Source organism: Acanthochromis polyacanthus, chromosome 1 (assembly GCF_021347895.1).
Source record: "Acanthochromis polyacanthus isolate Apoly-LR-REF ecotype Palm Island chromosome 1, KAUST_Apoly_ChrSc, whole genome shotgun sequence".
NCBI lineage: Eukaryota > Metazoa > Chordata > Actinopteri > Pomacentridae > Acanthochromis > Acanthochromis polyacanthus.
Genome location: NC_067113.1, coordinates 8877661 through 8893193, shown reverse-complemented (window position 1 = coordinate 8893193; position 15533 = coordinate 8877661). Strand labels below are relative to the sequence as shown.

At 42.8% G+C, this 15533-nt stretch overlaps 1 protein-coding gene across 4 annotated transcripts in view; it reads left to right on the top strand.

Moving 5' to 3' along the window:
- sobpa (sine oculis binding protein homolog (Drosophila) a) overlaps positions 1–15533 on the top strand; it is a 60502-nt gene that overhangs the window by 39821 nt on the left and 5148 nt on the right. For 2 of the 4 annotated variants that reach the window (XM_022192972.2, XM_022192971.2), the window contains 2 exons: positions 4365–4460; positions 11379–13428. In XM_022192972.2, coding sequence (XP_022048664.1) covers positions 4365–4460; positions 11379–13427 — 2145 coding nt within the window. In that variant the 3' untranslated portion in view covers position 13428. The remainder of the gene's footprint in view (positions 1–4364; positions 4461–11378; positions 13429–15533) is intronic. The other 2 variants (XM_051947885.1, XM_022192973.2) reach the window with 1 other exon arrangement.

Below are 15533 nucleotides of genomic sequence, written 5' to 3'. Positions count from 1 at the left end.
CGATTTACAGTCAGTACGCCGAGGAGACGTTATTCTCAAGGTACTTATGTCGAGAATAGCATTTGCTGCACTCTTTAAAAAGAGATTTAGGACAACAAAATTGGCCTGCATCATTCTTTGTGTAATAAAAACCAAATTCAGAGATGCCGGCCACAGCAATACACTCAGATAGATACATAGATCAATATGTTGCTGTAAAGGAAGTGTTACATTTTTAAACAGCTCAAGTGCTTACCCTGTTCTCTGTTTTTTACTACTAGTCCCTACAAGACAACCTTTGACAATTTTTTGTGTCCAATTATCAGAGCCCCTAGAAATCCTGTGACTGTAAACCTGTATGATGGAGTGCAAACAGAAGTGAACTGGTCGCTTTCTAAGACATGGAAAGAAGACACAAACTTGTAATTTTTTTTTTGGAAGAGTTCGTCTCCCTGCTTGTTATTTGCATAGTGCCAGGACTGCACCTTCATTTCAGGATTTGGGATGAGCTCTAGCGCGCTCGGCTGTGTTTGTCTTTGGATTTGGAAAAGCCTGCCTGTGAGCATCTTTCTTTGGGAAGCGCAGCTCTTTTTGGCAGGTGACGGGCACACACACCTGGACGTGTATGCATGCCCAGATGGAAGCTAGCACGGTGGCAGCTGGCGTGACGTCCCCTCAGGACAGGGAAGCTGCCAGAGGGGAGCGAGGCGGACGTTGTCCTGCGCTGTCGTCTTTAGGAGGAACTTCAGCTGGGTGGCAGCTGCAGTTTGCTGGCGTGATGGAGCAGCAGTAAGGAAGCAAAAACACCTTTAAATGAAAAGACACATGTGGCACTGACACTGCATTTCCTCGATGTCTCCGGGGGAAGGGGTGATGGACTTAGATTTTTCGAAAATCTTTTTTCACAACCTTTCTGCTGATCTATCTATCTATCTATCTATCTATCTATCTATCTATCTATCTATCTATCTATCTATCTATCTATCTATCTATCTATCTATCTATCTATCTATCTATCTATCTATCTATCTATCTATCTATCTATCTATCTATCTATCTATCTATCTATCTATCTATCTATCTATCTATCTATCTATCTATCCTTCATCTGTGTGGCTCCCTGTGTTCTGCTCACGCCTCGTTCGCAGTGCCAACACCTCATTAGTACAATATGCAAATGAACTGGCACAGGGCCAGAGGGTCAGAGCACAAACTGGAGACAGAATAATAGCACAATGGTGCATCTTTGTGCGTGCGTGTGTGTGTGTCAGAGGGTGAGCGAGTGTGTGTCCGTGTCCTCAAACGCCTGCTCAGATTCTGTGCGTTTACCTGAGTGTCCATGAGACGTGTCCATGAGATGTGTCCGTGTGACGTGTCCGTGGCCATACTGTGGAGACTCGGTGCATATGTGGGTCAGCTTCTAATTAACCATGACCCCATAATCTTTGCTTTTACTTCCTCCAACCTTCTATGACAAAGTTAAAAATCTCACCTGCTACGTTGTAAACTGTCGCAGAACAGTGTTTTCTGTCAGATTCTTACACTGTATCGTTTCCGGTACAAATAGCAGCACGCTTCATGAGACAGGAGACAGCGAGATGTGATTTATGCCACGCTTGGAACGGGAAACCCTACCTGGAGGTGAGGGAAGCAGATGGAAGCAGAGGCAAACTCAATCAGTCTTTGGACAAAAAAAGTAAAGTGTACGCCAGAGTTGCCCTTCGGTATCATCTAGAGATGAACAGAGCTGGAGGCCAAATTACCCATGACAAATCAAAGGTTGCAGGGAGCAATTTATAGGAAACATAATATGAAAGAGAGCTGCTCAGACCAGTGGTTCACCTGTCAGCGGTGTAGGCTCAGTCTGACATGTCGGCTTCAGGCCTGCGAACGGCGTCATGAACATGTAGAGCTGAGGGTAAATCTCCATTTCTGATAACAGTGGCTCTCTGCCCCGTGGCTGTCAAATAGGAGCTAATTATATCACACTGAGGTCTGTATTATATAAAAGTGCATTGCATTTAATGAAACACTATGGAGCAGTTTGGCATTGTGCCAGACAAAGCTTCTCCAATAACTTCTTCGTAAGAAAATTGCCCACACCTGGCAGAGCTGCAGTGACGGTTCCAGTTTTCACAGCGAGCGTAATGAGTGACTCAGGGTGCAGAGAAGGTGGCCTCTTTAGCAGCTGCTGCCACTGTTGAAAGAAGAAGTTTGGTGTTGTTAGCACAGCTCGGAAAAGTAACTCACAGCGGCTACTGTTTGGGCAAATCAGTCATATTTTGGGATACAATGCAACCAGCGTAGAATGTGTTAAGTTACTGCAGGATCCTGTCAGATAGTTACTAACAGGATCACTGAGCGCCCTCCTCTCCTTTACATACAGCTTTCAGTTATTATCCAAAGCGGCCATGCACATTTACACTAAGCTTTGATTTTAATATCTGATATGAAATGCACATTTTACGCTGATAGTAATTCACAAGTGTCAGCCCAGATGTCTGTAACAATGTTAAAAGAACTACGTCTGCTTCATATAAAGTAGTTCAAATGTTCTAATCAGAAAGGATTTGACAGTCAGGTAATAATCTCCCTCTTTTACTGAGAATTTAATCACCTTCTAGAGATGGTGATGAGCCTGCTTGACTTCATTCATGAATTATTAACAAATGAGTAAAATGTGATGCTAATAAAAATTATGACAAAAAGTGCATTTAAATGCACAAATGAACTGATATTGATAGCTAATATAATGGATCTGTGACCAGACTTTACTTGACTGACTTCTGTTTTGCTCTTCGGTCAGCTCTGGTGAAACGACCTGCACCTTTAAATGCTGTGAAGCTCAACTCATGTCAGGCTGCTGAGACTAAACCAGCAGCTGGGTAGATTTATTCCAAGTCAGCAAGTGTGTATGTAAACACAGAGTTTTAAAACTGGTAGAAAATTTTAACACCAGGATTTAGTTTTTTACTGCAAATACATATTGGTTTTAAATATTTTTTTTTGGATTATGGCCCCTGAACAAAACAAATCAGCTGATCCCTGGTTATCAGGACTGCTTGTGCTGTTTCTATAGAGAAAAGTTTAAATACAGTTTGGTAAAATAATGTTATTCTCGGCTATTTTCAACCTGAGCACCAGTCTTGCCAGTAAGAATAAGCCTTTGAGAAAATATACAATTACACGTTAGATTGAATGAACAGTAACTGTCACATAAAGGCGCTTTTCCACCAGCACCGACTCAGCTCGGCTCCGTTTAAGTCATTTTTCATTACACTGAGTACCACCTCATCATGGGTGGAGTCGTCATAGTACGGCAGCCTGGAAGTCCCTTAATGTTTATTTGTGTGCAACACAAACCCAGCACAACAATGGAGGACATGATATACCTGCTGCTCAGTCTGTTGTCGGTCTAATTTTTTTTTTAAGTATTATTTTTGGCCTTTTTTATTTGACAGGAGAGATAAGAAATGGGGAAAGACATGCAGCAAAGGACCACGACCAGGAATCGAACCCGGGCCGCTGCGTCGGAGATCAGCCCCTATGCATGGTTCACCTGCTTAACCCATTGAGCTGTGGTCGGTCTAATTTTGCAGAGTTCCCTAAAGAACAATGTGCACCGTTGCTGTTGATTTTTTTGTTTTTAAATGGCAGATTTGGTTTCATGGAGTTGTTCTTGTATGTCGTCACTCCCTGTCCAGTCAGTGGCCTGCACTCTGTAGACGTCACATTATTGACTCGAATCAGCTCGAATGGAACCCCGACTGAGTGGATACTAAAATAGAAGCTGGTACCAGGTACTAAAATAGTACCAGGTACTACGTCCTGATGGAGAAACTCACAAACTGAGTAGAGTTGAGTAGGTGCTGGTGGAAAAGCGCCAATACGTGTACTTATGCATCCTGCTTTGTACATTACACTTTCTAACTACTTACTGTTGTAGTAAGGTGTATTTTCCATGGTAAATCTGTGGATTTAAAGAGATCTCAGACAGACTTCAGAGCCCTCCAGATATATTAACTTATTCATGCTAGTGTAGAATTATATTACTGTATTTCTAAACTAGATTTTTTCTTTTTAACCTGTTTAATTTTCTGTTTTATCTTAGATAAATGGGTGTCTGAACACACAGTGCTGTGGCAGAAGTCGGCATCTCCAGTGACTCGTGCACATGCATGCCTGCACACTCACACTACATTTTGTTTCAGAGAATCCTGCTGATTGGTTTGTCCCCAAACCAACGACTGTTCACCCATTTTACAGTCACCGTTTCTGTTCATCTTTTCTCAGTGTTGTTTTCCATTTCTGAGTTTCCTTGTTGCCTCTGTTCACCTGTTTATTTTGTCCATTCGTAAAAAGAAGCCATTATTTCTCCCCCCCAGGCGAGAGACGACGATGGCCTCGGTGGGAAATTACCCCAGCACAGCTTTACTCAGGACACGCCCAGGCTTGTCTTCAAGACAAACAGCGATGTGCTTGTAAGGACCATAACCATTTACCACCAGATAGAGTTTAAGCTTGATGGCTACTGCACACATATGTTCTGATGTTGTTCTTTGTTCAAAGTGTGTAATTTTTAAGTCATTTCTTTCTGACATGTGGCTGGATTCACTCATATTTGGGCATTACTGTAAAAGTAGACGTCAAACAGCAGAATCATCCTCAGCCCTCCTAAACACACACGTCTGAACGTAAAGTTTGCTTACATTTAAGTTTCAGCTTTTCATAACTTTTTTCATTCTTAATTCTTTTGCTTTGCTCATTTTCATTATGCATCATTTCCAGTGACTTGGGTTTGTAGGAATTATCGCCCAGAATCATAGTAGGTATGATATTATCATGGTGAAAATAAGGTGCATTATGTGGCTTAACCTGTTACTGAGCGTTGTGATATGTATGGTTTACATATGACCCCTCATAGTTTAGTGAAAGGAGTTTGGTAGACCCTTAATCACAGCAAAAAATAAACATATATTATTACAGCCACCCACAGTGTGCTGCTAATGTGGAGTTAAAGGAACTTTATTACAGCTTTCATAGGTGTAACAATAATTGCTTTGGTACTTGTCCCACAGTGTTGCCAAAGCTGAGTGTTTTCTCAAAGGAAATTGTTGCATTTGTTGGGTTTCTCTCCATAACACATTATTTTAAGGTCTTGATTTTACTATGTGAAGTGAAGTTTAAACAAAATGATTCAGAAAGAATTCAGTAACAACACAGTCCTCGCTATGACAGCTGCTGAGGTTCTGGTTTGTCGCTAATAAGGAGCACAAGCAGCCAATCATTCAAACTTTAAGCACGCTTCCAACACACATCGTTTAAAAACTAAATCAAACCAGAATAGTTTTAACCCAAGCTGTAAGTTTTGATCATTCCTCACGTTACAAACAAAAGGTTTGATTTGTCACATGCTCACACAGTGTGCAGTGAATTACACATGTTATAAGAGAAGGAATATTTCTTTCTTTGTACACATATCTGGTCCTAAAGGAAGTGGTGTATGTGCTGATGCAGATGTATAGGTCCCCTTTAGACTTTTTCTTTTTAGCACGTTTGCCGTGTTTTCAGCAATTGCTATCTAGCAAGTATAGTATTATCACAATTGAACAAAATTATAGGCAAAACTAGGAATAAAGGATCCAGGCTGTAAGGGACCAAAATGTTCTTTTCAAGCCGTGCTTTCTGACTGAGAGTTAAGGAGCCAGTATACTCAGTCTAAAGTGCCTGTCACAACTATTTATAGCACTCGCCAACAACTGAGAGCAACACTGGGAATGTTGACTGTTATTCCCATCTTTAAATCTCCTCTCTCTCTGTGGCAGATGTTTATTCACTCCATCCTCAGCTGTTCAGATAAACCAGTAACACTTTTAATGTCCAGAACGGTCAGACAGCACATTATGAGCCACAGGTCAGAGTGTAACCAGGCCCTCAACATCCCACTCCCACACAACAAAAACTGCATTCTCATTACACTGAAGGAAACAGATATTTTTTAACAGATTACATTTGCTTGAGACAAATGCATTTCAAATCAACATATCTTTACTTCTTAACTGTTACTCCTCCAACCCGTCTTATATTAGATAACATGGAGCTCATCACCCTGGCAACCACTAAAATGGAGGGCAAAACTTCAATCATGTTTCGAAAAGGTTGTATTTTAACCCAATATGTGCTATTTCATCACAACTAAGTCGTTTTGGTGCCTGAGCTTAACCCAGCTTCTAACATGTAGTTACCCTTGTGTAAGTTTCAACCCGACGGCTGCTGGCTGCATTCCTCCCTCCTTACCTGGACTTCATGGCTGGAAGCTTTTCCTACTGTGTCACAGTCTTACCTTTGGGCAAGAACATATGTTTTGTTAAACCCATGAATGAGGATGCAGTTTATTTGTATGGGAACGTAATTTTGGGGGTTGGAAGATCAATACTGCCTACGTATATACAATGTAAATATGAAGCAACTTGTTAGCGTAGTTTAAATCAGAGGTGTCAAACTCATCTTAGTTCAGGCCCACATTCAGCCTGATTTGATCTCAAGTAGGCTGCACCAGTAAAATCAGAGTAAAACAACCTTTAAATAACCACAACTCCCAATGTTTCATTTGTTTAGTGCAAAAAAGTACATTCTGAAAATATTCACATTGAAAGAATTATTTTTTTTCCAAACAGTATGAACAATAAGAAATTTATGAAGAAAATTAAGTTCACTTTCCAACCACATTATGCCTCAGTTTATCATTTACACATGACAACTTATAGATAACAGAGGGTCTATAAAAGACTCAAAACATTTAGTCATCTGGAACTGAACAATATAGTATTTTACTTTATGATCAAAACCAAAAAAGTCAGACAAAAAACCACAAAAACGAGACACAATATTCAAAAAGTAAGACACAAAATGGCAAGAATGAGACACAAAACAACAAAAGTAAAACAAAATTACAAAAAAATAGACAAACAACACAAGCGAGACAAAAAGGAAACACAAAACGACAAACACAAGAAACAAAACAACAAAAACATGAGACAAGCAACAAATGTCAGACAAAAGAAGGCAATAAATAACAAAAACAAGACAAAATATTACAAAAATGAGGCACAAAACGGCAAAAGAACAATCTAGTATTTTACTTTATGATCAAAACAACTTGTCATGGTCTAGAAATTATTTTACATTTGTAGTTTTACTAATTTACAATCTGCAGTTAATGTCTTCTCTGTAATTTTTTACACTTTGAGGGCCGGATTGGACCCTCTGGAGGCTGGTTTTGGCCCATGGACCGCATGTTTGGCACCCCTTCTCTAAATGAAATAAATATAGTTGGTTGGAATGATTTTTTTAACGTGACCACAAGGTTGCCAGGCAACTAGCAATGCAACAACTGCTTTGAGATAAAATCCCACCCAAAAAACATGTTTTTACATTTCTTTTCTGGTGCAGATTACACAAATGAGATAGAGATGCTGATGGGTGGATTTTGTTTGAACAAGTTCCGTGTTTCGCTTCACTTTTGCAGTCAGGATGAGCTAATCAGCTGTAGGCTTTGGCCTTATATTTAACATAGATAGAAGACTGGTCTTGATCTTCTCATCTTCCTCTCACTGGAAAGCAAATAAATGCTTTTTCTAAAATGTTGAATTTTTGCTTCAAGCAAAGATGTCCCATGTGGAAAAGCAAACATGCACCAGACAGCCACACACCAACAGAGATATTTCTTCTCTGAGAGCTCCAGTCTGCTGCAGTGACATTCAAACACAATCCAGCAGGTCTGTCTCATCATTCTTGCAGCTGGAGTTATTTTACTCACCGTGTGTGTGTGAGTGTGTGCCGTGAAATATGGTGCAATTGAGCTTCACCTGGCCAAGTGAGAATGGCCTTTGTATGTCACATCTATAATGACTGATGGGATGGCAGGCTGTGATAAGAGCAGCCTCACAGGGAGTGTAGTTCTGGTCCTCTTTGGCTTTTATCTACAGTTTAAGCTTTTCATGCTCCATTCAGCTTTTAATGAAGAAGCCAGGAACACAGAGCAGCCAGTATAAAACACTGGGAGAGGATATGAACCAGATATGTTTCCCTTCTTATAAGCCAGACAATTATAACCATTACAACAATGAATGAGGCCACTGTAAACCGATAGTTTGGCTAATCATAGTAATAAATCCACATGTTGCAGATGGTCTGTTAAGCGTTGCCAAAGTTTAATTTTCTTGTGTAAACTCCAGTGTAAGATTGACTTTCTTTTTCCAGTGGACCAGGTGCTTTAAGATGGCAGTCTGTTGCTACATAATCTAGTTTTTGGACTGAATCCACAGTGCGACAAGCACAGTGTTTCTGTTCACCGTTTCCTAAAATCACGGATGGACCTGAATTGTCAGGAATGGATACTTCGCTGCAGATTGTTTGGAGTGTAAGGCGACTTAAGCAAAAACCAAGAGACTGTCTCGCTTCAGGCACCTGGTTCATTTTCGTGGGTTTAATCCTTGTGTTTTGCACGGCGTGATTATGCCAGCAATCTGAGAAGTGTCAAAAGAATCGCATATCGACCTTAACAGGGGGATATACAAGCCTCTCCCTTGATGCACTTTCCCTGCTTAAACCTCCTCATTCTCAGAAACCTCTTCATCCTACATATAAAACCACTTCAGGCGCTGCTGCCTCTTATGAGACCTTACAATCTCTGCCCCGTCTGAAACTCTCCAGCCTCTTAACCCTCTGCATCCTCCTCCTCTTCTTCCTCTTCATTATCTAAATCCTCCACATCCTCTGCAGTCTTTTTAACATCTGCAACCTCTTCCTCTTCTTCACTGCCTGACACTTGCTCGTCTTTCTCTGCAACCTGTTGGTCCACAGCCCTCTCCTTCTTTCTCTGTGACTGCAGCAATTAAATGCTGCTCATTCACTCCCCAAACCACTGAGAACAGCCCCCCAGCCATCTTTTCAACACTCACCTAACTGGTTAAGCTAAACTAATTATTCACTGAAATTAGTTGTCGTTTGACCTGGGGATTGAGAATTTTCTCTGGCCTTGTCACCAGGCCAGAGGGCGAGGGCAGGAAGAACACGATGGCTGCTGAGGTGATGGCGCTTGTTTAGAAGCACGATAATCGTCGTAATGCAAATGGTTAAGCTACACCACCATTGCTGGTTCGTTGGCCACGATGGAAATAAATGACCATAATTACATTCAACTGCAAACATCTGTGTGCAGGAGTGGGGAGAGAGCGAGAAAGAGAAAGCACAACTCCATTAGCGTAATGCGCAGTGAAATTTCACTCACGGTGCAGAAAGTCGTTAAGTGCTCTCCATCTGTCTTTCTGAGTCGAGGAAAATTTCAGCACATTTATTATTTAAAATATCCTGGGCCTACCATTATCAAACTCAACTTGTGAGAGCACCTTTTTGACTTTTACTCAGTCATGGCTCATTGAATTAGCTAGGACTAAATGGGCAGTTAAAATGAGCGGAATTCAAGGGACCGACATCTGAGCACTTCCAGTGTAGTGTTTAAGCAGAGCAGTTGCTATGTAGTCAAGCCTCTGATCTGTTTCTGCTGCGCCTCCTTATGTTCTCCAGCTACCTATCCTGAATTCTAAGTTAGTAAATTATCCCTCCTGACAGACGCCACTTGATGACTCCAAAAGTGTTGAATGACAACTTTTGTCTTTTTCATAGATGCCTCTGCTTTAATCAGCCACCTAGTACTGGACAATTGGATGTAACACACATAATCAAAGCAAAAACCTAGATGTTGTACACATGTCACAGCTGCAGGACAGCATGCTATGTATCCTGGCCAGTGCTACAGTGCATCTGCCCCAGCAGTCCATGTGAGTTCACTGTCTTTCAGCTGCTGCCAGACTTGATCCTGCCAAATAGACCAATGTTGCTATGCAGCGTGCAAAAGGAGTTTATCCACCTTCCGGTTGCATCCCTCAACTTATTAACATTCTGCAGGGGGGCTTAAGGGTCTGTGTGATGGATGGATGTCGTTGAAGGGTCTGACAACTGATTAATGCCTTAATTATCTCCAGCGAGGACCTGCCACTCCTCCCAGAGCTGACAGAGTGAGCTGTGTGTGGCCTGACGAGTAACGCCGTGTTCAGGGCTCGCCCACTGGCATCAGCTCTACCAGGGTCACATTCATTTTCTTCCCCAAGAAAAATTTGCTCGTTTTGCACTGAAAAGGTGTATAGTGTTGATGAAACAGTGCAGCCGGGTGTTTTGGGATCTTTGCCACTGCAGTGACTAAGAAAGACAACTTTTCAATTGAGCCTGCACATGTTAGGATCCATCTCTGGTTTGCTTCCTGCATACAGAATGTGGTGCCTTAAAGCACCACATGAGAAACAAGCTAAATTACCTCATTGAAAATGCTACTACTGCCTTTGACCACAATTTAATAATCCTAATGTGACTTTTTTGTAGATTATCCTCTTAAAGGGAATATACTTTTGTACTACTTTCCATCACAACATGCCTCCTCGTCATTTTGTCATTTTGTGTGCAGGAAGTAACACGTTTGTCCCAAAGGAGCTGACACAGATATCTTCTTTTAAAAAAAAGAAGAAGCTCTTGCTCTGATTTAAATTAATTGACACCAAAACCTCACACTTATAAATTAGTGTTTTAAATAAGTCAGGCAGTTTTTGTAAAAATCACTGCTTCTGTTGAAAGATAATCACATTATGTACATACAGCCAGACATCCACATTAATGAGAAAATCACAACAACAATGTGGTAAATATCTCATTGGAGTTTGCAAACATAGCTGTCTTTTTTGATAGAAACTGTGAGCATTAAATGAAAAAGCAGCATGAGTTTTCAGTTCATCATGACGCAGTTTACCTTCAAGCGGCTGGCCTGACTTAACTGTAATATCTGTTTACTAGTTGCTGCAAAATTCAGTATCAGGCATTTAAAACCACTCTTTATCTTGTTGTGCTTGAGCTGCTGGTCTCTGAGGGACCTGTGGGTAAATGAGACTGAGTGTCTTTATTGCCAACAGAAGGTGTAAATGTGCATTCCTTGTTAGGACCGAAAGTTAGAGACAAAGTCATTGCAATGACACTTAGCAGCAAATGCATGCACAAACCCATACATTACATAAATTGAATATAGACAAGTGCATTTATACAGACTTGACAGTACAGTGTTTTGTCTTAACAGATGTATAAATGTATTTAGAAACAGCATCAGTATCCTTAAGAAGAATCTTTTTTTAAATGGGCTTATCTCCAGATGGTGCGGAGGCTGAGCTTCTTCTTTATCGTGGTACTTCAGACAAGATTGTGTTGTATTTCATCAAAAATAAATTACAACTCTTTTGTATGCAGGCTGACAGGTGCTGACACTGTATGTGTGTTATGTGTGTGTTGTCTTGCAGGTGTGTGACTGGTGCAAACATATTCGCCACACTAAGGAGTACCTGGACTTTGGTGCTGGTGAGCGGAGGCTGCAGTTCTGCAGTGCCAAATGCCTGAACCAATATAAAATGGACATTTTCTACAAGGAGACCCAGGCCGCCCTGCCTGGAGCGCTGTGTAACCCAGGACATGGTGCTGCTGGGGAAGGTAAGCCAGAGTGTAGTGGAGGTGTACAGCTGCTCACTCCTGAATCCTGGGGAACGCCATTATCGGATCTACGGCGAAAAGCTCCCTCACCTGGGGGGCCGTCCACCACCTCTGCTTTGGCTCCTTCTACTTCTTCTGCCACCTCACCCTCAGACACGACCGCTGTCTGCTCTCCGTCCTCCTCCTCTTCAGCCAAAATCCCCACACCCAGGCCCCATGAGAGCCCTACACTTCCCCCTCCGCCCGTTCATTCTTTGCATCCACCAGTTGGGGTTCCCTCTGGTAGCCCTCCTATGGTGATGACACCCCGAGGACCTATGCCCCTGCCTCTGTTCATGGAGCATCAAATGATGCAGCAGATTCGTCCACCGTTTCTTCGACCCTCTGGTCATCCAGCAGGACCCAACAGCCCGCTGTCAAACCCCATGATCCCTGGGATCGGCCCACCGCCTCCCCCTAGGACCCTAGGCCCAGCATCAAGTCCGATGCACAGGCCTTTGCTCTCTCCACATGTCCACCCCTCATCCAATCCCAACCCTGCCATGATCCCCCCACATCCTGGCATCCCCATGCCAGGCCTGCCCCCTTTCCCCCCAGTCAACATGATGCCCAATGGACCCATCCCTTTGCCCCCAATGATGAACTTTGGCATGCCATCCTTGGCCCCATTGGTACCCCCGCCAACTCTCTTGGTCCCTTACCCTGTCATTGTACCCCTACCAGTCCCAATCCCTATTCCAATCCCAATTCCCTTCAACCCCAAAACGTCCAGGGACCAACCTGAGAGCAGTGGTTCTGTCCGCAGTGCTCCAGAGTCCTCAGAAGCTTCAGCCTCTGGGCCTCACTCTCCAGGTTCCTCTGTAGGTGACAGAGGGGAGCAGAAGATGGAGTCAACTAGTGGGGAGCGTGCCTCTCCTGTACGCTCAGAAAGAAGCAGGACAACATTAGTGGACTTGACTGTGAAGGCAGAGGATAATTCAGGTAACCTTTGTCTGTCCACTGGCCCTGGACTGATGGATGGAGTTATTGATCTGACTGTGGGCCAAAGGTCATGCCAGCAGCAGGTTATTCACAGGATGCTACCTGGGGTCCAGGTCAAAGTAGAGGCAGAGGCTGAATCAAGATCTCCACCAGCTGCTGGACTGGGGAGGGAAGGGAAGGGCAATCGTGATAGTGGGGATGAGACTCTTATTTCACAGGGCCTCCTCAGCGCAACGGAGCCAGAAGCTACCACACACCCTAACACACTGGAATCATCAGCCCCATCTTCCAACAACAACAGCCCCTCTGGCAAAGCTGACCCTCCACTGATCCAGCTAAATCCCTGTGTCTCCAACCTTACCACACCACCCTTACCCAGTACATTACGGACCCAGCCCCAGCACCAAACTAGCCCCGCTGCCCCATGTAACGTAATAGTCAATGGTACAGGATGGCATTCACTTCTCACTCCTGCATTTGAGTCTTGCCCTGACCCAGGAGGAGACGGTGTTTCAGGAGAAGGAAAGGCAGAGGAGCAGACAGCTAACGGCGACCTGGAGCACGAGGCACTGAAAGAGAACAATTGCTCAGTGGGTGAATGGGAGCCAGGAAAGCGGGTCTCGGCACAAGACGAGATCGTGGACACAGTGGAGGGTAAGCCAGATCCTGACTCCAACTTGGAGGAGGGCGAGCACGCCTACGCCCTGCCGCTGCTGTCGACTGGAGGCTGCGTCGTCATCCAGCCTGTGCCAAAGCCCGCCCCTGACAAGACGGCCATCCTGTCCTGCTCCATCAGTGCGCCGTTATCAGCAGCTGGGAGTCCTGAGCTGGAGCCGCCGCTGAAGAGGAGGTGTCTGCGAATTCGCAATCAAAACAAATGAGGTGAGTTCCCCTCAGTGTCGTTCCACACTTTTGTGAACACTCCGTCTGTAAGTAGAGATTCACACAGATTTATTCAGTGACATTTTATAATTCACATTAGGGTGCCCATCAAATTATCACTCTGTTTTGATGTTTCAAATGTCTCTCACTAAACTTGAATGTGCCATTGAACTATTCAAAATGCTATCCTTCACCTCTAAAATGTTCCTTAATGAGCTGTTTGCGATTCCTATTTAGGCTTATAATCTTCAAATCCGTAAAGTTCCGCAGGGTTATTTTATGTCTTGTTATTCTGAAATGGCACAATAAGGTTGATCATTTAATCAGGATTTTAGAATGTGAGGCTCAAGGGTTGATGCAGTGTGCCCTCATACTGTCAGTCTGGAAGAGGTCAAATGAGCATCAGCTGAATTATCATCCAAAAATAAAATCAGACTGCGTGTTCCCGAGCATTAAGTCTACGGGGACAGACGGTGTGCAGATGTATTTGAATGTCACCTGGAGGGGCACTCGAAGGTACTGATTCTGAAAATGCTCTAAAAGGGTTATTGAACCAGGAGAGAATATGTCAAGAAGCCTGTTAGGGATAAGATTAAATGAACCAGCACATCTAAAAAGGTTTAGTTAAATGTGGAGTCTGTGAATTAGGTGAAAGATTGTAGATATTTTGCGAGGTAGCATATTTACATAAGATGATTTTCCACTGCAAGAACATTGGGAGGAGACGCTAGGAGGAGTGAACGTTTTCAGAAATGGTCCTGTAATCTGCCCCATCAGCCTTTGTGTTTTTATTGTGGTGTAGGATACATCATCTCCATCTGCACGACAAATACTAGTTAGTAGATTTAACTCAAACCCCATGAGCACATAAGTTCTATATTTGTATATATATTTATCCCTATTTGTTTTATTTATGTTAGTTATCTATGATTTCTGTGTTTTTGACTCAGTTTCTTATTGTTGCACTGCCTACTCTACGTGCCTTTTAAATTGCCTCCTGGGGACAAATAAAACTTTCTGAATCTGAATCTCAGTCTGAGGAAATGGAATAATGGAGCGAATACTATGTTTTGTCTTAGCATAGCTATAATATGGCAAATTTGTTGTTGCCGATGTTTAAGTGCAGATGGGAAGGACATCGCGAGGACAGAAAATATGTTGCTTGTTGTCCTTGCTAAGTTTAATCATCCAGTATTTCTGTTCTTAGTCTTTAAGCAATCAGCACAGCAGCTTTTAAAGGCCTGTAGTTGTTTTTCTCTCTCAGCCCTAAAAGAGGTTCTTCAGGAGAGGTTCCTGCAGCTGAAGCACACTCAAAGTTTCCTGGAATGGAAAATAACCTAGAGTTTTTATTTAGTTGAGTTTACGGTCCCTCTCACTCATACTGCACCCTGTACAAGCTCAAACATGCATTAGACATGCTAGCATAGTGTGGATTGTGTGGACCAGTTTGAGTAACTTTGAGACAATTTTATTTCAGTTCACACAGAGAATGAGCACACGTTCTGAATTTGATGAAATTTGTGTTGGATTTGAATTCCTGACTTTACCTTAAGTACTTCTACATGATGCAGGCTGGAATAGTTAACCTAAATGCTTATATCCTATGCAGATATATATGCATATATCCTAACAGAGCTGCACAGTGGAGTAGTGGGTAGCACTGTCGCCTTGCAGCTGGAGCATACCAGGTTCACGTCCCTGAATTCCCAACATCTTTCTACACGGAGCTAGCATGTTCTCTCTGTGCAGGCGTGGGTTTTCTCCGGGTTCTCCAGCTTCCTCCCGCAGTCCAAAAATATGCTGAGGTTAATTAGTGACTCTAAATTGTCTGTAGGTGTGAATGCGAGTCTGATTGTTTATTTCTATACGTCTCTCCTTGACCCTAATGAGGATTAGTATAGATAATGGATGGAATATCCTAATAATCCTGTCATTAAAACTGGCAACATGCTAGATGTTCTGTTTGTGTTTTTATCAGTTTCTTCCTTGACCATGTATTTAGCCAACAGAGGAATTTACCAAACATATTTTTCCATGTGAGCGTGTACATTTCTCTCATTTCATATGAAGAGTACTTGTTGCTTTCCTGTGACTGGCAGATTATG